We start from the raw sequence: 20,953 nt of genomic DNA, 5'->3' as shown, positions 1-20,953 counted from the left end.
TCACTTATGTAACAACAAATTATACAATGCCATCATACACTCCCGGACTTATTTTCTCTAGTTTGTCAATATCAACGGCAAATGAAAGGCAAATATTTTTGTATTACAAGCAGTAACACAGTAGGACACATGTAACTGCTTCTTATCATTAATTATCAATACCATTTCCAATTGTATCTCTCTTCTGGCAAAAGAGAATCCAGTAAGAATGAATACAATGGACTACAAAGTTTATCCCAGGGGGCAGAGGGGAGTGGGGGTGAGGGTGGTGGGTGGGGGTGTAAGTGAGTGAGTGAGTGAGAGAGAAAGAGAGAGAGAGAGAGAGAGAGAGAGAGAGAGAGAGAGAGAGAGAGGAGGGGAGGGGGGGAGGGTATAATGATAGTGATAGTTTTGGATGGAGTAAGGGAAGCGGATCTGGCGTTAAGAGTGAGATGCGGAATTGGCCAGGTGTCACACAATTCATTATCAAAAAATAATATATTCTTGCACATAAAGATCTCCTCTGCTAACATACTAAAACATCTGCATTGAAACACAACCAAAAATAAATTTCTATCCACTCCCGAGGTCCAGAAGCACAAGAAATATGAAACACGCTATATTCACTAAACAGCAGAGCTTCTCTTTATTTTCTTGCACTCACAACTGCCTCTCCACCACTTAGTGTTGAAGTTTTTGCAAAGCATAACTGCGGTTCCAGTGATTACACGACACGCTCCCTGCAGAAATGCTTTCAAACATTGGCAGATAAAGAAACTATAATAATACCTGTAATCTCAATTAAACTATGTCAGTCTTAAATCCATTATCTGACTACGAGAGAGACTGTACGAAGACCAATAGAAAACATTAACCTATTACATAATCCCAGGAAGTTTTTCATTTACACAGTAAAAAAATAAATTTTATATAGTTGTTAAAAGCAAGACGGGTTTGCCAATCCGTGACAACATTCTGTCGAGTGCACACGCAGCTGTTGGTGCGTGTACAGAACAGGTACGCTTACAGCAGAAACGTTAAATTTTGAAACGGTACAGCTGACACTCTGTAACTGTGACAACTGGTCAAACCTGAAACAAAGAAGGATCACTGTAAATATTACAGTCAACAAATAGAAATCCAAATATAACAATAACATAAACTGTTTAACATAGTCCATTTCTGCTTACAGCTGTCAAAATTTACTTGATTTTTATTTATAGTGAATGCAGTTTCAAATATTACTAAAGACTTAAAAAATTAGCACCTGTGATAAATGTGAATACAGATGCAAATTACGCCTCAAAATGTAAAAAGTTACATTACCTACTAAATGCTATTTCATGGCGAATTCTATCCAGATGAACTATTTTATCTGAAATAGTTTGAAACAGCATTATTTCCTCCACTTTTCAGTGACTGGTATACCCTACACCTGGTGAAGCCTAATTTGGAAAAAGCATGTGCATAAGAACACATTTGCAAAATGAAGAGTGCACTAGGCATGAATGCAGTGATGTAACCTTGGATTCGTAAGTCATGGTATGGTGCCAGGACAGTTGTGTGCAGTCAAATGACACATACCATAGCTGGCAATGTAGGACTTGGCTGTGTGACCGAGCATTTTTTATGTCTGGTACCTCCCGTTGTTACTTATGTGGACACTTCAATTCGTCAGTTTCAGAATTTTTGATTTATTTCTTTATTTATTTTTTTGTGTGTGTAAGTGGGAGTGGGCGGTAGGGGGGGGGGGGGTTAGCTATGCTCGCATAACGCAGGATACTTGTAGAGGTCAGGTACGAACTGCCTCATTTGTAAAAATGTCAATCTCAGCATGCAACTGTGCAACAGAAGTTACTAAATGCTTTGTGTGTTCTGCTCTGCTTTGTGAAATAAGTGAACACTAATCTTGTTCCAGCACACCATGCAAGAACATGCCCCATCATGTCACAAGAGATCGGTAATCTGTGTGTCAGCTCCGTTTTCACGGAAGGACAGAACAAAGGTATATGCTGTTAGCCCTGTGAGGGGGAAGTGGCGTTTGTTCCCCCACACTTCTTCTGGCCTGTTGAGTGGTGAAAGTTCTCATTTGTTTCCAGTTGTGGCCAGTTTTCATGTTATAGTGTCTGCACTATAGCATCCAGAAAACAAAACTGGTCAAATAATTTTGAGCCTTCCAGTGAAATGCTAATAGTTATTTTTAGTTCTACTTCTACTCTAAGTACTGTATCAGTTGAGTCTGTAGGCTTGTCAAGTTAGGGCCACACGGCTCCCCACGAAAGAACTCAGCAACATCATTATCGGGGCTTATATGCTTAAGATTTGAAACCAGTGTTCAGTAGTTTTTGTAATTATAAAATTAGATTGTAAAAGAAAGATAAAGCCAAGACACACCTTAAATCAGAGAAGTACTTTGATCATTGGTGAGAAAGTGCTGCTGATTTTTAACAGAAACAATAATGGGGAAGGGGCCTAAGATAAACTAGTTTAAAATTTGGTGCACATACAGACATATGTGAAACATAGCTTTATCAGTAGTACTGTTCCAGCACAGAGTAATACGGGTTCCAAGTTATAAAATTTTTACCAGAGTTCAACCACCTTGATGTAAGACGGGCTGGTTATGCCACGATTAGCGGTGGACGAGGAAGCACACTGATACAAGACAGGCGGGCAGCATTGTCTGCAACCTTGCAGTGGCTGAGTGAGAGAGAACACATGCAGTGGGAAAACAGAAAAGGACAGCAACTAAGCAAAATAACATGCACACTCGTTCACGCAAAAGCAAGGGTAACAGAATAACGAGGCCACATGCGGTCATCGCTAGTAAAACAAATGTCACAGAACTGTGGAGAGCTCTTTAAACACCAGAGCCCCAGCTCCAAGTAGAGAATGGTTCAGGTCAATGGGAACGGTGGAGTCCTCGTTGATATTCCGTTCCATGACAATGCTGTTTTAGTAAGTCTTGTCTCAGCTCAGCCAGCACAGTGCCAGTGAGCCGTGGAGTGCGGAAGAGCTGAACTCCACTGATAAACTTCATGCTGTGTCACACCAACCACTAGTGATGGGACAGCAGCAGTGCAGTAACAGGTTCTGTGCTCTCCGAGAGTGGGATGGAAGATGATGACCAGAGTTCCTGGCAGACCACCTTCCAGCACACCTAAGTGCCTGCAGGTGCGGGGCCTACCAGGCAGGCAGTACTGAGTTCAACACCACACCGCAGATGGGGTGGTCTGGGGAAGAAGAGGCACAGAGTGGGATCGAGTACACTTCCTCTGCCAGTAGCAGTCATCCGTGCTGTACCAAGCTGGACTAAGCATCCGTATCAATGCAAGAGGAATGGCGTCTCACTAGGATGCAGGCGCAAGGACTGGTGCAACGTTCGACACCGAAGAGTCTGTACGTGACCGGGGCAGGAGGCTACTACAGCCAACAGTGTACCACCCTTTGTAAAATTTGTCAAAATAAATGATTCACTGAATAATCATGTTTTCTTAGCACCACTAGCGCATCCAGACAATTTCTGACATTGTGCAGAGGTGTCATCTGCTCTGTAGTACGTTTAGAAAGAAGAGACATCATCTGAGAAACTCTGTTGTCAAAATGACAATGCACAAACAACTAATTTACCTGCTAAACCTCTGCTCCTAGGTCCTGTGTTCCACTCTCTGCAATTGGAACATACTTGTCATCAATTTTCACTAGGAGAATTGTACGGTCCACATGTGAACGACGGTTGGGGTCACGATGTGAAGGCACCCATCTATGTACAACCTGTGAAACAAGTAAATGAAATTTGTGTTACTTTTTTCCTTTGTGAGTAAAATATACACACGGAGAGGGAGAGGGAGAGGGAGAGGGAGAGGGAGAGGGAGAAAGAGAGAGAGAGGATATCAGCTGGATACAGGGAAGGGACGAAAAAGAAAGTGGAAAAGGGGAAGGGATACACAATTGTAATCTCTGAGGTCACTTGTTTAAGACACTTGGCAGCAGATCTGTGGCCAACTTTAATTGCTGGAACATGTAAGCCCTCCAGATCTAGCTGATGTGCTAGAGATTAATAAACTACAGAGGAGAGAGAGAGAGAGAGAGAGAGAGAGAGAGAGAGAGAGAGAGAGAGAGAGAGAGAAAGAGAGAGAGAGAGAGCTGGGGTGGGGATATTAGATTGATACAGGGAAGGGAGAGGAAGAGGGGGGGAGGGAGAGACTGAAGTTTATGATACCCATACATACAAACATACATAATGTTCCACATTGCTTATCACATCTTGTCTTACATAGTAGACAACTGATTTCACATTTGTTATGTAGCATCTACAAATAACTTCTAATAATGTGAACATTATAAGTTGACTTTAACATAAGGAAAAAAATTATCTACATCTACATGGATACTCTGCAAATCACACTTAAGTGCCTGGCAGAGGGTTCATCGAAACACCTTTACAATAATTCTCTATTATTTCAATCTCCAATAGAGTGTGGAAAAAACGCACACCTATATCTTTCCAATCAGGCTCTGATTTCCCTTATTTTATTATGATGATCATTTCTCCACACATTGGTCGGTGTCAACAAAATATTTTTGCCTTCAGAGGAGAAAGTTGGTGATTAAAATTACATGAGAAGATCCACCACAATGAAATATGCCTTTCTTTTAATGAAGTCCACCACAAATCTTGTATCATGTGAGTGACACTCTCTCCCCTATTTTGTGATAACACACAACATGCTGCTCTTCCTTGAACTTTTTCAGAGTCCTCCATTAATCCTATCTGGTAAGGTTACCATACTGTGCAGCAGTACTCCAAAAGGGGACGGACAAGCATAGTGCAGGCAGTCTCTTTTGTATATCTGTTACATTTTTTAAGTGTGCTGCCAATAAAATACAGTCTTTGGTTTGCCTTCCCCACAACATTTTCTGTGTGTTCTTTCCAATTTAAGTTGTTCATATTTGTAATTTTTAGGTACTTAGTTGAATTTACAGCCTTTAGATCTGATTGATTTATCATGTAACCAAAGTTTAACTGATTCCTTTTAGCACTCACATGGATGGCCTCACACTTTTTGTCATTTAGCATCAATTGCCAATTTTTGCACCATATAGATATCTTTTCTAAAACTTTTTGCAATTTGTTTTGATCTTCTGATGACTTTTCTAGCCAATAAATGACAGCATCATCTGCAAACAATCTAAGATGGCTGCTCAGATTGTCTCCTAAATCATTTATGTAGATAAGGAAAGCAGAGGGTACTTCCGGAGTGCGGCTCATGATGTACAACAAAATGCCCTCTACTGAACACATACAAGTTGCAGGGCACAAAACATACAAGATTTTCACATAAATATTTATATATTTAAATTTTGATAATTTAACAGCTTCATCTCGATTGTTGGTGTGTAATGCTGTATTGTCGGTTTGGCACCAGAGCTGTATTATTGGTTCTGCACGAGTTGAACATACTGTTCTAGACATGAAGAAAGTTAACCCTAAAAGACAGCTTCAAATAAAGTCTAATAAATACTGAATGAATGAAATCCGTGATTTCTGTACAATATGTATCAAGCTGGCATTCCAGCAATAGCTCACCTGGCCTTCCATACCCCTTTCTGGCAGCCAGTCCCTCCAACTCGATCGACCACCTCTTGCCTGCATGTGCTCGTCTGGCCACACGACATCAATACGCCTTCCCAAATTTATGGCATCGTACACTTGATTTGGATCTTGTATCTGATGAAAAAAAAAAAAGAAATCACCAGTGGATGAATCAAAGTTAACTGTATGCACATCTTCTATAATTAAAACATCAAATACTTGACAGAGAAAAATACATTCAAAATTTCATACACATGGGACAGCCTGTAAAGTTACAGATTACTACATTTCACCTGACAATGAGGCAGTCTGTTAGGATTTCTCTAATGCCCTCAAAACTGACAAGATGTTAAACCTAACTCCTTCTTTCACTTTCGTTTATTTTGACAGGTATAAGTAAGGTAGAACCTCCACATTCAACCATAATTTTTCAGCTAATGACACTGTTGTTGTTGTTGTTGTGGTCTTCACTCCTGAGACTGGTTTGATGCAGCTCTCCATGCTACTCTATCCTGTGCAAGCTTCTTCATCTCCCAGTACCTACTGCAACCTACATCCTTCTGAATCTGCTTAGTGTATTGATCTCTTGGTCTCCCTCTACGATTTTTACCCTCCACGCTGAGCTCCAATGCTAAATTTGTGATCCCTTGACGCCTCAAAACATGTCCTACCAACCGATCCCTTCTTCTAGTCAAAGTTGTGCCACAAACTTCTCTTCTCCCCAATCCTATTCAATACCTCCTCATTAGTTGCGTGAACTACCCACCTTATCTTCAGCATTCTTCTGTAACACCACATTTCGAAAGCTTCTATTCTCTTCTTGTCCAAACTGGTTATCGTCCATGTTTCACTTCCATACATGGCTGCACTCCATACAAATACTTTCAGAAACGACTTCCTGACACTTAAATCTATACTCGATGTTAACAAATTTCTCTTCTTCAGAAACGATTTCCTTGCCATTGCCAGTCTACATTTTATATCCTCTCTACTTCGACCATCATCAGTTATTTTACTCCCTCAATAGCAAAACTCCTTTACTACTTTAAGTGTCTCATTTCCTAATCTAATCCCCTCAGCATCACCCGACTTAATTTGACTACATTCCATTATCCTCGTTTTGCTTTTGTTGATGTTCATCTTATAACCTCCTTTCAAGACACTGTCCATTCCGTTCAACTGCTCTTCCAAGTCCTTTGCTGTCTCTGATAGAATTACAATGTCATCGGCGAACCTCAAAGTTTTTATTTCTTCTCCATGAATTTTAATACCTACTCCGAATTTTTCTTTTGTTTCCTTTACTGCTTGCTCAATATACAGATTGAATAACATCGGGGACAGGCTACAACCCTGTCTCACTCCCTTCCCAACCACTGCTTCCCTTTCATGCCCCTTGACTCTTATAACTGCCATCTGGTTTCTGTACAAATTGTAAATAGCCTTTCGCTCCCTGTATTTTACCCCTGCCACCTTCAGAATTTGAAAGAGAGTATTCCAGTTAACGTTGTCAAAACCTTTCTCTAAGTCTACAAATGCTAGAAACGTAGGTTTGCCTTTTCTTAATCTTTCTTCTAAGATAAGTCGTAAGGTTAGTATTGCCTCACGTGTTCCAACATTTCTACGGAATCCAAACTGATCTTCCCCAAGGTCCGCTTCTACCAGTTTTTTCATTCGTCTGTAAAGAATTCGCATTAGTATTTTGCAGCAGTGACTTATTAAACTGATAGTTCGGTAATTTTCACATCTGTCAACACCTGCTTTCTTTGGGATTGGAATTATTATATTCTTCTTGAAGTCTGTGGGTATTTCGCCTGTCTCATACATCTTGCTCACCAGATGGTAGAGTTTTGTCATGACTGGCTCTCCCAAGGCCATCAGTAGTTCTAATGGAATGTTGTCTACTCCCGGGGCCTTGTTTCAACTCAGGTCTTTCAGTGCTCTGTCAAACTCTTCACGCAGTATCTTATCTCCCATTCCATCTTCATCTACATCCTCTTCCATTTCCATAATATTGTCATACAAGTGGTTCTCTTCTCTCCAAAGGTCTCTTTAATTTTCCTGTAGGCAGTATCTATCTTACCCCTAGTGAGACAAGCCTCTACATCCTTACATTTGTCCTCTAGCCATCCCTGCTTAGCCATTTTGCACTTCCTGTCGATCTCATTTTTGAGACATTTGTATTCCTTTTTGCCTGCTTCATTTACTGCATTTTTATATTTTCTCCTTTCATCAATTAAATTCAATGTTTCTTCTGTTACCCAAGGATTTCTATTAGCCCTCGTCTTTTTACCTACTTGATCCTCTGCTGCCTTCACTACTTCATCCCTCAGAGCTACCCATTCTTCTTCTATTGTATTTCTTTCCCCCATTCCTGTCAATTGTTCCCTTATGCTCTCCCTGAAACTCTCTACAACCTCTGGTTCTTTCAGTTTATCCAGGTCCCATCTCCTTAAATCCCACCTTTTTGCAGTTTCTTCAGTTTCAATCTGCAGTTCATAACCAATAGATTGTGGTCAGATCCACATCTGCCCCTGGAAATGTCTTACAATTTAAAACCTGGTTCCTAAATCTCTGTCTTACCATTATATAATCTATCTGATACCTTTTAGTATCTCCAGGATTCTTCCAGGTATACAACCTTCTTTTATGATTCTTGAACCAAGTGTTAGCTATGATTAAGTTATGCTCTGTGCAAAATTCTACAAGGCGGCTTCCTCTTTCATTTCTTCCCCCCAATCTATATTCACCTACTATGTTTCTATCTCTCCCTTTTCCTACTGACGAATTCCAGTCACCCATGACTATTAAATTTTCATCTCCCTTCACTACCTGAATAATTTCTTTTATCTCGTCATACATTTCATCAATTTCTTCATCATCTGCAGAGCTAGTTGGCATATAAACTTGTACTACTGTAGTAGGCATGGGCTTTGGGTCTATCTTGGCCACAATAATGCGTTCACTATGCTGTTTGTAGTAGCTAACCCGCACTCCTATTTTTTTATTCATTATTACACCTACTCCTGCATTACCCCTATTTGATTTTGTATTTGTAACCCTATAATCACCTGACCAAAAGTCTTGTTCCTCCTGCCACCGAACTTCACTAATTCCCACTATATCTAACTTTAACCTATCCATTCCCCTTTTTCACAATAAAGGATGGCAGCCAAAAACAGTTGCAGGATAGAATTTTTTTATTAAAATTCTTGACCAAGGTTTCGGTACATATAAATATACCTTCATCAGAAGTAAAACTTCCTAAACAGAAAGACACATTCTTCAGAAAAGCCATATCAACGAAAGTGAGAAACAGAAGCTTAAATAACGGTGAAATTGCTAAAGTAATACAGGCACACAATCTTTAGTACTTACTAAAAATTACATCATGCACTGGAGAATAATAAAACAATTATGCCAAAAGGCGTCGTCAGTAATTAAAATATCATCTCCATTTGTACAACATGTGTAATGGGCACAGGATCAAAGCGAACAGTTTAACACCGTTACTTCGCCTATGAACTGTTGAGACACGAGTGTGAAGGCACTAAGGCAGATTGTTTCGCCGAGAGAGGGCACTTGCATGTACCAGACTCGCGCATATTACAATCCATAAATACATACATAAGCGCATCAAAAATTATTAAAGGTTGTGTTAATTCAAACTTTGTCTTAATAAATAAAGCGTATCACGCCAATTAAAGACATTTATGTAAAATAAAATATAGAACCAAATTTACCTGTGTCCTAGTGTCAAACGGATAAAGCTTGCGCTTGGAACATCTAACGAGAGAGGGCACTACTGTAATGCGCGAGAGTCTCGCGTAACGTAGGCAGTGAAATACATACTAGCGAAACAACCAAAATGTTATAATAAAACGAAACCATTTGTCATTATGAATAAAACATAGTAGTCATTTAACCACACATACACATTTAAATTCATAACTAACAAACATCACAATATGTAGATCCCAACAAGACAGGAAAAGCGCATTTCACCGGCATCAACGAGCAAGAAAATAACTCCTAGTCAGCCAGACTATATTACATTAAGGCAATGAGGGGTTTGAAACTGTCTAAAAAATTTTTGTTTCGAAGCTGCACCTGTTCATTAAGAACAAAACCATCCTTTAGAGACAGATGCTTGAAAATCTCTAATTCTTCGAGCAAGTCTAGTTTGTCACCTTTATCAGCTTCATGAAGCAGCTCTACGTCATCCAGTTCACTTGGCGTGTGCTGTAAGAGCCATAGATGTTCAGCAAAGGTGGAATTATATACGTTTTCCCCATTTTTACCTAACCTGTGTTCTTTATACCTAACTTTTTAAATTTTCTAACCTACCTGCCCGATTAAGGGATCTGACATTCCACGCTCCGATCCGTAGAACGCCAGTTTTCTTTCTCCTGATAACGACGTCCTCTTGAGTAGTCCCCGCCCGGAGATCCGAAGGGGGGACTATTTTACCTCCGGAATATTTTACCCAAGAGGACGCCATCATCATTTAATCATACAGTAAAGCTGCATGTCCTCGGGAAAAATTACGGCTGTAGTTTCCTCTTGCTTTCAGCCGTTCGCAGTACCAGCACAGCAAGGCCGTTTTGGCTAATGTTACAAGGCCAGATCAGTCAATCATCCAGACTGTTGCCCCTGCAACTACTGAAAAGGCTGCTGCCCCTCTTCAGGAACCACATGTTTGTCTGGCCTCTCAACAGATACCCCTCCGTTGTGGTTGCACCTACGGTACGGCCATCTGTATCACTGAGGCACGCAAGCCTCCCCACCAATGGCAAGGTCCATGGTTTATGGGGGGGAGGCTAATGACACTAAAATTCCCAATCAGGCAAAAGCTATAAGTACACGAGACACACAATAGGAAAACATAGCAACCGCTACACCACAAACAAAAATGGATTAAAAATGGTCAACTTCATATTGTCAAACAAATGATGTACCCTCACAAAGAAATTCACAAAGCTACATGGCACTCTCCAGATGGAAAACTGTAAATCAGATTGACTGTGTTATGGCTCACCAAAATTCAGTTCATTCATAAGAGATATCAGAACTTATAGAGGAGCAGATTGTGGCTCAGATCATTTCCTAGTGGTAGGAAAGATGAAAATCAAGAGGACTTGGAATCAACAGCCAAAATAGATGCCAAAGTTCAATATAGAAAGACTAAAGGAATTATCTGTTAAAGAAAATAATGTGATTGTAATTAATAACCAGTTTACCGTATTGCACAAAGTTGGGGAAGAAAATAGTGTTGGGAAGGCTTGGGAAAGGATAAAGACATTGGACAAGAAAAAGAAACAGAAGTGGTTCAACGAAAAGTGTCAGAGAGTAGTGGAATAGAAAAAAGAAGCCAGGATGCTGCAGCTGCATAATAAGGAGAAGAGGACAGGAGAGAGACCTTCAACACAGCGAGAAGAGATATAGCAAGAGTTCTATGAGCAGACAAAAGGAAATACCTAACTGGAGGCTTGTAATCTATAGAAGTGAAAAGCTATTCATAAAAGATAAAAAATCGGAACACGCTTGAAGCTACTCTGGCAAAATGGAAAGAATATTTCTCAGAAATGTTAAATTGGACTCACCCTCACATAACTTTCAACTACGCAATGATCAAGAGTAACAGCAGTAATACTGACAAATACAGCATTACAGAACACAATGTAGTACACACTATTTAAAAGCTGAAAAACAACAAGGCTGCAAGAAAGGATCAGATATCAGCAGAGATATCAAATGAGGGTGGAAACAAAATATACAAAGAAATTTATAATCTTATCACAATGATGCGGAAAACTGAAACAGTACCTAAAGACTAGAAAGCTGCAATAATTTGCACCATACATGAGAAAGGAAACAAAATGAAATGTGGAAGTTACAGAGGAATCAGTTTGCTGAACATAACATACAAAGTTCTGACAACGTTATGTAATTGGCTCATTCTCGACAAAATTATGCCTATGCATTATTCAAGAATGCCAGACTGGATTTTGACCAAATCGTTCCACAAATGACAATCTGTTTACTCTATGACAGATCTTTGGGAAATATTGGGAATGCAACAAAAACATTCACTGCCTGTTCATTGCTTTTCAATGAGCCTATGATGGCATCCACAGAAGTAGCTTCTACAACACACTAGGAGTACTTAGAACACTCTGTAAAATCATAAACTGTGCATAGATGGCTCCGCAGGCAGCATTGAAATTCAAAGGATCCATATCTCCCAACTTCCTGATCAAAACAGGTTTATGACACGGAGACGCTCTTTCAATGCGTTCTTTTCAACCTTGCGACAGAGAAAGTGGTTCGAGACCGTAATTTACAGCTATACAATGGTCTCCGATTCGAACACAGTGAAGTGAAACTCCTGCCATATGCAGATGATATAGTCTTACTCAGTGAAAGAGAAGAAGAGCTGAAGGACATGTACAGATCTCTCAGGCAAAGTGCCAGCAAAATGGGACTTTTGATGAACCAAGGGAAAACAGGATACATGGAAAATTGTCAAGTCATAAACCCAAGTCCACACTTTGAAACTGACCAACATTCTAGATTCAAAAAAGTTCATCAGTTTAAATACCTTGGGTAACACTTTGGTAGTAAAGATATCGTAACATTGGATATAAAGGAGAGAACAGCCTCACAATCAAGATGTCTGTATGCTCTAAGCAACCAACTCAACCACCACAAAGATGAAGATATGTAACAACATTATCTGCCCAGTAGTACTGTATGGTTCTGAAAGATGGACAGTTACCAAGAACAAAATAGAGAAACTGAATGTTTTTGAAAGAAAAGTGATGTGAAAAATCTGGGGAACTATGTTGGCGAATGACATGTGCAGAGTTCAAAAGGTCACTGAAATTTATCAGTTAATGAAGCAACCCACTACTGTCCAGAAATTAAAAAATAAGAGACTGCAAAGGCTAGAATGGAAACCAACAGAATTCCTAAGAAGCCATTTGAGGGCACTTTCCAAACAACGAGACCATTGGGCCGTCCTCACACATGATGGAAAGGTGACACAGGGAACGACATCACAGCACAAGAAATTCCCACAGGATGGACAGACAGCGAGAGACTAAAGAAGATAGAAGCAGCCTGTCGATGCAGCATGCAGCCTGTGATTGCTGAAAACAAGAAGAAGAAAGTGAGACAGTCCTCAACAGGTGTGAGAAGTATTTTTGTAAAATGGTGTAATTTTATTTTTAGATCTATATAAATCAGTTTTATTTATTTTAACACTTCTTTTTCCTCCTGCTTTGCAAACATAGGGAGAGTTCACTGCTTTCAAATTTGCAATGATATAGTTTCACCCACTGATTTTTATTTTATTTGACTTAACCAGGGAGGTACACCAACAGTGGTCCTAGACCCTTGTTACACAAACTGAAATTAAGTTTATTGTGCGTAATCTCTCCCTGTCATTCTGGAACAGTCAACTGGTATCCCTAAAAAGGTTTAGATGTTTATTTACTGGTTGACTGTTAACCAAAATTTGGTGGAAGGTGAAATGTGGTGCAGTTTTACCCTTGAACCACATAGTCTGCACTTAGGGGCTTCTTTCTTAGTTCCCATTCTGTGCAGGTGGTTCTTGAAGTTCCCGTGGCCAGTCTTTAGACCGACCACAAGTTTAACCTGTCTCCTGTTCAAGCCAGGGATTACAGAAGTTCTCTTTAAACACAGCTTCAGCACCATTATCTCGCCGTGCTTTTGTTTTTAGGTTTTAGTCCAATGTTCTGTGAGCCGCCTCTTGATCCACCAATGTGGTTTAGTTATTACCATCGCATTAGTTCTGGCCCCACAAATGGAGTCATCAGCCCCGCCCAGGCCAGACTACACTCTCATTCATTACCAGTAGTTCCTGAGTGACTCCTGACTCATAGCAGGTTTACATTGTCACTTTCCACTAGTCCCACCGAATTCTGCAATGATCTTCAATCTCGTTACTGTTGGCTGATAAGAGATTTCAGATCTGTTCAGCTGCCCATACAAATGTAGATTCTACAATCCTCGTAATACCGAAGAAAATTCTCTTCAGCACATAGTTCAACAGTTAATATCACCACCTGGAATACCCTAGCCAGCTTCCCCAGAAATACTGTGCTCTTCAATCGAGGCTGCACCTCTACGACTGCGAGGCTGCACCTCTATGACTGATGTCGTCACATGACGCAACATAGCTATGTAGCTATGCACTAGAAAATGTAGGCAAACTAGTAACTGGGCCAAACAAAACCCACACAGTTAGTATTCAATGTGAGTTCTGGCAAATTAATGTTTCAGAACTCAAATTAATGTTTCCTGTTAAATCATGAGATATAAGTGCTTGTTGTAATGTATCTTCAGGAGGGGAAATGTTTATTACTGTGGTCGAGACATGCCTGAAAGTAAAACTACACAATACTTGAAACTATTATTTCCTTTCTATGAGAGCAGAGAAGAATACGTGCAAAGGATTACGTCACTACAGGCAGGTCCCTCTCATCCTGGGGTCTGAGTGACCTGCCCTTCCTTTTTAACCTTCCCCAAACTATGCTTCCACACCCACTCCTGACCATCTGCCACGCGGGTCACATCGTTGTGGAAGACCCAGATGCAAGACCAGTCCTATAAATCCACCCATCACAACCTACACCAGTCACGTGGCAGGCATATCCTATCATACGAGAGGTGGGGCTACCAGTGAAAGCAGTGAAGTCATACAGTAAATTTGCCGTGACTTCTACACAGCATATAGGTGTGTGCCACCACTGACCAGCTGCCCACTGAACGAATGACAGCTGCCAAACTGTGGTTAAGACCAGAGTTGTGGAGCACCATACAAGGCGCAAAATGCTGGAATTCAATGGTTGGTTCACAAACCATGCTATCTGGACCCTTCCCCTCCACACATTTCTCAGAACTAAATATCACAGTCCACCCAAAAAACTGAAAGACTGGTGGTGGTGGTGGTGATGGTGGTGGTGGTGGTGGTGGTGGTGGTGGTGACTTACGGCTACCCACTGCGACTTGACTGAACTGCAAAATCTGGACGATTCTTTTCTGGACAAACCTATCACTAAATGACAAATTGCAGACTTCACATGATGGGTCAGCACTTTGATGAAACACGTGAGTTGAACATTTCTGAATTTCACACAGTTGTATGAACATTCTGCGCATTGCACTTGAGTGGGTGGAGACCATGTAGAATGCCTGGAGTGCTAAACGAACCACCTTTACTTTTGTCTACTCTCTACTAATCCAGTCTCAAAACTTTTTGAACTAACGGCATAGCTACTCCTCACTCTTCCACGTCAAGTGAACAAACTCACTGGTGTTGATAACCCTGCCTCATTGGTGTGTGTGTGTGTGTGTGTGTGTGTGTGTGTGTGTGTGTGTGTGTGTGTGTGTGTGTCCTCTACAGCTCTGAGGGATTCGTTCTCCTCAAACGAGCAAATGTCACGATTATGCGGCAATCAACAATTCAATACCTAAACTGTTTGATGGGATGTTACCTTTTACTTCTTATATTACTTACATTCCACCTAGCACTTTCCAGTAGCATAATACACTTTCTTACAGGCAATAAATAGTTGTCTGTTCGCTATACTCACTCTGACCCTCTGTAGGATGGGCTCCTTGTCGTCCGGGTCATTGGTGGCTGTGGCGGCCGTGGACACTGCTACGCTGGCCACGCTCACTTGCGACCCCAGCTGCTGTTGCTGCTGCGGCGCCTGGTCTCCTCCCGCAGAAATCGCAGCTGCACCCGCAGCGGACTTGGCCGCCTGTGACGCCTCCGCAGCGGCCAGTAAGCCCGCAAGCGACGCGAGTGTGGACGACGACGGCTTGCCTGCCGATGCCAGGGAGCCGCGGTTTCCCCTGCCCAGGCTCCCACCGGTGCCGCCACTTATACTGCCGCCGCGCACTGTGGCGCCCGCACCGGGCTGCGAGCTCTCCGCAGATTGGCTGCCTGACGTGTTGTGACCGCTGCCCCCGTACCCTGGACAGTATGTTGTCGAGCAATTCCGGTTAGAGCAAGTTCGTTCACAATACAATATGAGGGCTAGTCGTAAATTAACAGCCTCGTTCACAAAACAATATGAGGGCTAGTCATAAATTAACAGACAATCACTTTTTTAAAAAAAATGAACAAATATTTGTAGCTTCGTGGAGGTTGCGTGGTTGAAAAAGGGCATTTTGAGGGTCAAACTGCACAGTTCAGCTCTCTGTCACATTGTCAGTGTGTAAGCAGCAAGTGACTGAAATGGAAGTCGTTACTGCGTCTCCCACCAGTTGCGAAGAGCGTCCTGTCGTTTGCCTCACGCGATCAGGAGGCGGCAGTGCCACCTAGATTTGTTGTCAGTTGTATCGCGTGTACAGGGACAGAGTTACAAGTGATTGTGTTTCGAGAGAGTGGTGCAAAAAATTTGAAGCTGGTCCCAGAGATGTACATTACGAAAAAGATCGAGGAATACATTCTGATCTGGCTGGTGAGCTTGTGCAATATGCTGACATAATTGTGAGACATCAGTTCACAATTTTTGAACTTTCTGAATATGTACCTCAGATTTCAAAGATTAAGTTTTGTACACAGTCAGTACCACAATGTTTCAATGCTGAACACTGAAAGAAGGGTTTGGCCTTCACATCCATCAGCATTGCTGTTTTGAGGGGGAGTAATTTCTAAACAGAATTGTGACTGCGGACAGGACACGAGTGTAATTCTTGAGCTCTGAAATCTTTGAACAGTATACTCATTCTACAAATAAGCCCAAAACTAACTCTGAAGGACAGATCAAACAAAACAGTGTGGCATACTTACCAAAGGAACCATTCTCCTATAAGACAATGTGCAAACTCAACTGTGAACAGAATAACAGAAAAACTAAAGCTTTTTGGCTAGGCGAATTTCTAACATCCTCCCTACTGTCCGACTTGGCAACAAGCATCTTTTGTCCCTTCCCCCAGGATAAAGGAATGGGTGGCTACTCTGCACTTCAAGACAGACGATGAGCTCAAAGATGCTTTCAACAACTAGCTCTAGAACCAGTGGCACTATTATTTGATGAAGGGGTAAAGATGCTGGTGTCACAGTATGGCAAAGTTTAAATTTGGGTGCAGACAGTGTGTAGAAGTAATGTCAACAAACGGGTACAATAGCATAAAACATTTTCAATCCATTTTTTCCTTCTTTCCTTACTACCAACTGGACGTTAATTTAGAAAAAAAACCTCATGCATAGTCATATAACGTACACTACCATTCTCTGGGGTGACCAAAAGATGGCGACCACTGTATTTAAACTACAAAAAAAAGGACAGTGAGACTAATATGCAGCCTGGCATCCAGAGCACACTGCAGACTTAGGCTACAAAAACTTAAGATTTCGACTCTTTCATCATTACATATATTTTGCAGTGTGCAACATTACATATATTTTGCAATGTGCAACATAAATTGAGGAGAACTACTATCAGTACCAACAGTACGACGTGCGTCACAGGTACAATACCTTGTACAAACTAGACCTGACCTTATGTCATCCATGTTGGAATGTTTCTTAAGGAAACTGCAACTGTTTTGCCAATAAAAGTTCAAATAAAACAATTTACCTAAACGAGTCACAGTGACTACAAACATAAATTATTTTACTTGAACTTTCATTAAGCCAGACCTGGTATAATTCCACTGCACCACAAAAGCACTTTGTTAACGAATTCACTAAATTCCTCAATGTACACTGCACTTTGTGTACCACGGAGCTACAAGACAAACAATTCAAAAGAAATATCATGGATCTGCTACTGTAAATGAGTCCTGATGAAACAGATGAATTTTTGAGATCAAAACATTAGAATAATACATCAGTGAGCAATAAGACAATGTACACATAATCTTAATTTTGTAAATAATTTAAGAGTAAGATAACCTCTCACCGAATAGCAGAGTCACTGAATCATCGACAGGCACACAGGTTGTACCACATTAGATTGGAAAAACTGATTTTTAATTGCCATGAGCCCAAAACCCATCCTGCTTAAAAATCAAAATGACAACATCTTTCAGATAACCTCCTCACAGCAAGAAGTGTGGATTACTATCAGGTGATTTGGACAGCCAGGCTGTAGGGAAACGATGGCTGATAATTCTAACATTTCCAAAACGTCTCTGCAGTAGTCAATTCACTGACTACGCAATGTGCAGAGGAGCGCCATCTTGCATAAAAATGATCCTACTCACACACCCACGGTGTCGGAAGGGTTGGGATGAAGGTACACAAAAGACTCTCATACATTTACTGGTGACAGAACAGGTAACAGGACCCACAAGACTCACCTCCTCAAAAAATATTGCCCTATATAAATAATGCCGTCAACCTGCACAACACAGTCACCTTCATAGACGAAGTGGTACCAGCTGACGTGCATGCAGATTTCCCATTGCCCATATTCAGAATTTCTGTGTACTGACATGTCCTTGGAGATAGAAACGGGTTAGATCTGTCCACCTAATGTTCCATGGCCATTCATTGTCCACTTCTGCGTGAGCAAGGAATTCCAGAGTGAACATTTGTCTTGTTTCCAACGCAACTCCAGAACAATTAGAAAGCAACTACAGAACAATAAGAAAGCAACTCCTGAACAGGGGTGACTTTGTACGGGTCGCAATGCAGGGTGTTTCACAGGATTTTATGCAGCATGTTCACAGGTACGTCTAACAGTGCATGTTTGCACAGTGCTACCCAACCCCTACTGCACTGCTGTGGCCACACCTTCAACAGATGTTGCCTCAACTGCTTTCCTCCTCTGCCACATTGCACTTCAAAAGAATCTATCTTTTTGAATTTTGTAATAATTTTCTACAGACCCTTAGCAGACATTGAACCAATGCCATTCTTCATACTGCTGAGTGTCCGGAAATTGCGTAGGGCTACTGTTGCACGGTCACCAGTCAACAAAAGACCTTAACCATCAAGGTGACAGTGATGTCAGGCATCTCAGAGGCAAACTAAGGAACAGCTGCATGCCATGCATCTGTTGATGTGCACATTCTGATGCTTACAATGCCATATATTGGTCAGATTTTTGTTAAATTTTTTATGTTCCACAATGCTTCCCCCAGCGTCAATAATATGCTGTTCAAATCTAACGTCATTGCGAGGAGCGATTGTCTTTCTACAGGATTTTGAAATTGCAACTTAATTATGGACACACTTTATAAACTTACTTAGTGTCACAACAATTAATAATAACTTGTATATGTAACTACTGTGATACTTATCATGCCTCAGAGGCCTCTGGGGTTTCTACAAAAATAAAATTGCAATTCATAAATGCTGAAAGCACTAGACAAGTTTTGCTATTCAGGCTGTAAAACAACTTCGACTTTCATTGATAAAAAGTATAATGAAATATAGGCCTACAATAGCAAGAAAAGTGTTTCTGAAAGAGAGAAATTTGTTAATATCGAATACAAAATTGTAGCATCAGGGAGTCTTTTCTAAAAGTATTGTTTGGAGAGTAACCTTATAAGGAAGCGTAACTGCGATGATAAACAGTAGAGACAAGAAGAGGACAGACGTTTCTGAAGTGTGGTATTACAGAAGAATGCTGAACATGAGATGGGTAGATCCAGTAGCTACTGGAGAGGTACTGTATTGAATCTATGAGAAAGGAATTTTGTGGCACAATACGACTAAAGAAACAGAGATACATTGATAGGGCGTGTCCAGAGGTGCTGGGAATTACTTCAAGGGCTTCTAACTATAAGTGACTCGTTTAGATCTAACTGCATGCTTCGCAGTGTATTTACTAGACATAGTCTCTCATTTCAATATCTGTTTAGTGTATAATTCTACTGTTTTTAGTAAGGATTGGGACTGTAATTGCTGCGTTTGGAAGTGATCAGAGTTGGTGACCCTTCATTCACAACTTGAAGCGTCTTTGGTCACACAGCTTGAGGCTGTTGCCAGCAAGTATCACTGGGGGAGGGGGGGCTGGGAGTGGGAATCCATGGGATGTCCAACACATCACACGTCACCTGATCAGTCCACTACTGTGCCCACCCTGCTTACTGTCCACACTTGGTTTGATCCTTCACCTGTGGTTGAGCACGAGGTCATCTCAAGCTGTGGCAGGTAGTGAAAGACTTTCTGGGGTAACAATTAAAAGGCCTCCCCATTTTGTCTGACAAACAGTTTTCAGATGCTATCTTTGACTAATAAAAATGCTGAGACAGGTACAGTCACTTGCCCTGTTTCAGCAGAAGGCTCTCAGCCTGCAAAATCTGGAAAGTCACAGATGATGGGGTTATGGGTAGCTCAAAGCTGCAGACTTAGGTGCTTAATGGGGCCCCTTACAGATATGGCTCCTTAGGAGGGGGAGAAAGCCAGTATGCACTCTGTGTGGATCCCAGGGAAGTGATCCTAGATGTGAAAGGCTTCCTTCTAGATGCCATGAGGAACACAGCATGTAGTCAGCTGCAGGTTGGTACCAACGATGTGTGTCACTTTGGATCAGAAGGGATTGTCTCTGGTTTCCAGTGCCTTTCTGAAATGGTAAAGACTTCCAGTCTTTCTAGTGAGATGAAGACAGAGCTAACAATTTGTAGTATCGTCGACAGGGGAGGCTGCAGACCTTTGGTACAGAGCTGAGTGCAGAGTTGGAATTACAGGCTCAGAAAGCTCTGTGATGTGCAAGCTGCAAATTCCTTGACTTGCGTCATAAGGTGGTGGAATTCCAGGTTCTGTTTAATAGGTCAGAGATCCAGTAAACACAGGAGGCAGCTACACGAATAGTGGAGAAAATTTTGGTTACATGATAAATCACACAAATCTAAAGGCTGTAATTTCAACTAAATACTTCAGAATTACAATTTTCAATAACTTAAATTGGAACAACCACATCGATAACGTTGTAGTCAAAGCAAAACAAAGACTGCCATTTACTGGCAGAACACTTATAAAATCTAACACGTCTGCTAAGGACACTGCTTATACTACACTTGTCTGCCCTGTTCTGGAGGACTGCCATGTGGTGTGGCATCTGCATCAGATGGGAGTGGCGGAGAACATTGAAAAAGTTCAAAGACGGGCAACTCGTTTCGTGTCATCGCGAAATAGTGAAGACAGTGTTTTGGACATGATATATGTGAATTGTGGTGGCAATCATTAAATATAAATTTTTTCATTGTAGCGAGATTTTTTCATGAAATTTCAATCACCATCTTTATCCTCTGAATGCAAAAGTATTATGTTTTTGCCCACCTACACTGGCCCAAATAATCGTTGTAATAAAATATGACAGGGCTTCACAACATACGTGCTCGTGGAGCAAGCTGTGAGCAGCAAGGCGCGAGCACAGAGCGGCGCGAGCA

General features: G+C 41.2%; 1 protein-coding gene across 1 annotated transcript in view; it reads right to left on the bottom strand.

Annotated features, from left to right (window-relative positions):
- Window positions 1-399: 399 nt before the first annotated feature.
- LOC126424585 (pecanex-like protein 1) overlaps window positions 400-20,953 on the bottom strand; it is a 273,094-nt gene continuing 252,540 nt past the window's right edge. Inside the window, exons 33-36 of the mRNA XM_050087327.1 lie at window positions 15,193-15,578; window positions 5,570-5,710; window positions 3,610-3,753; window positions 400-1,070 (exon numbers count right to left, since the gene is read on the bottom strand). Of these exons, the coding sequence (XP_049943284.1) occupies window positions 3,613-3,753; window positions 5,570-5,710; window positions 15,193-15,578 (668 nt within the window). The 3' untranslated portion in view covers window positions 400-1,070; window positions 3,610-3,612. The remainder of the gene's footprint in view (window positions 1,071-3,609; window positions 3,754-5,569; window positions 5,711-15,192; window positions 15,579-20,953) is intronic.

The sequence above is a fragment of the Schistocerca serialis genome, chromosome 10 (genome assembly GCF_023864345.2).
Source record: "Schistocerca serialis cubense isolate TAMUIC-IGC-003099 chromosome 10, iqSchSeri2.2, whole genome shotgun sequence".
Lineage (NCBI taxonomy): Eukaryota > Metazoa > Arthropoda > Insecta > Orthoptera > Acrididae > Schistocerca > Schistocerca serialis.
This window is presented reverse-complemented; position numbering and strand designations above follow the sequence as displayed.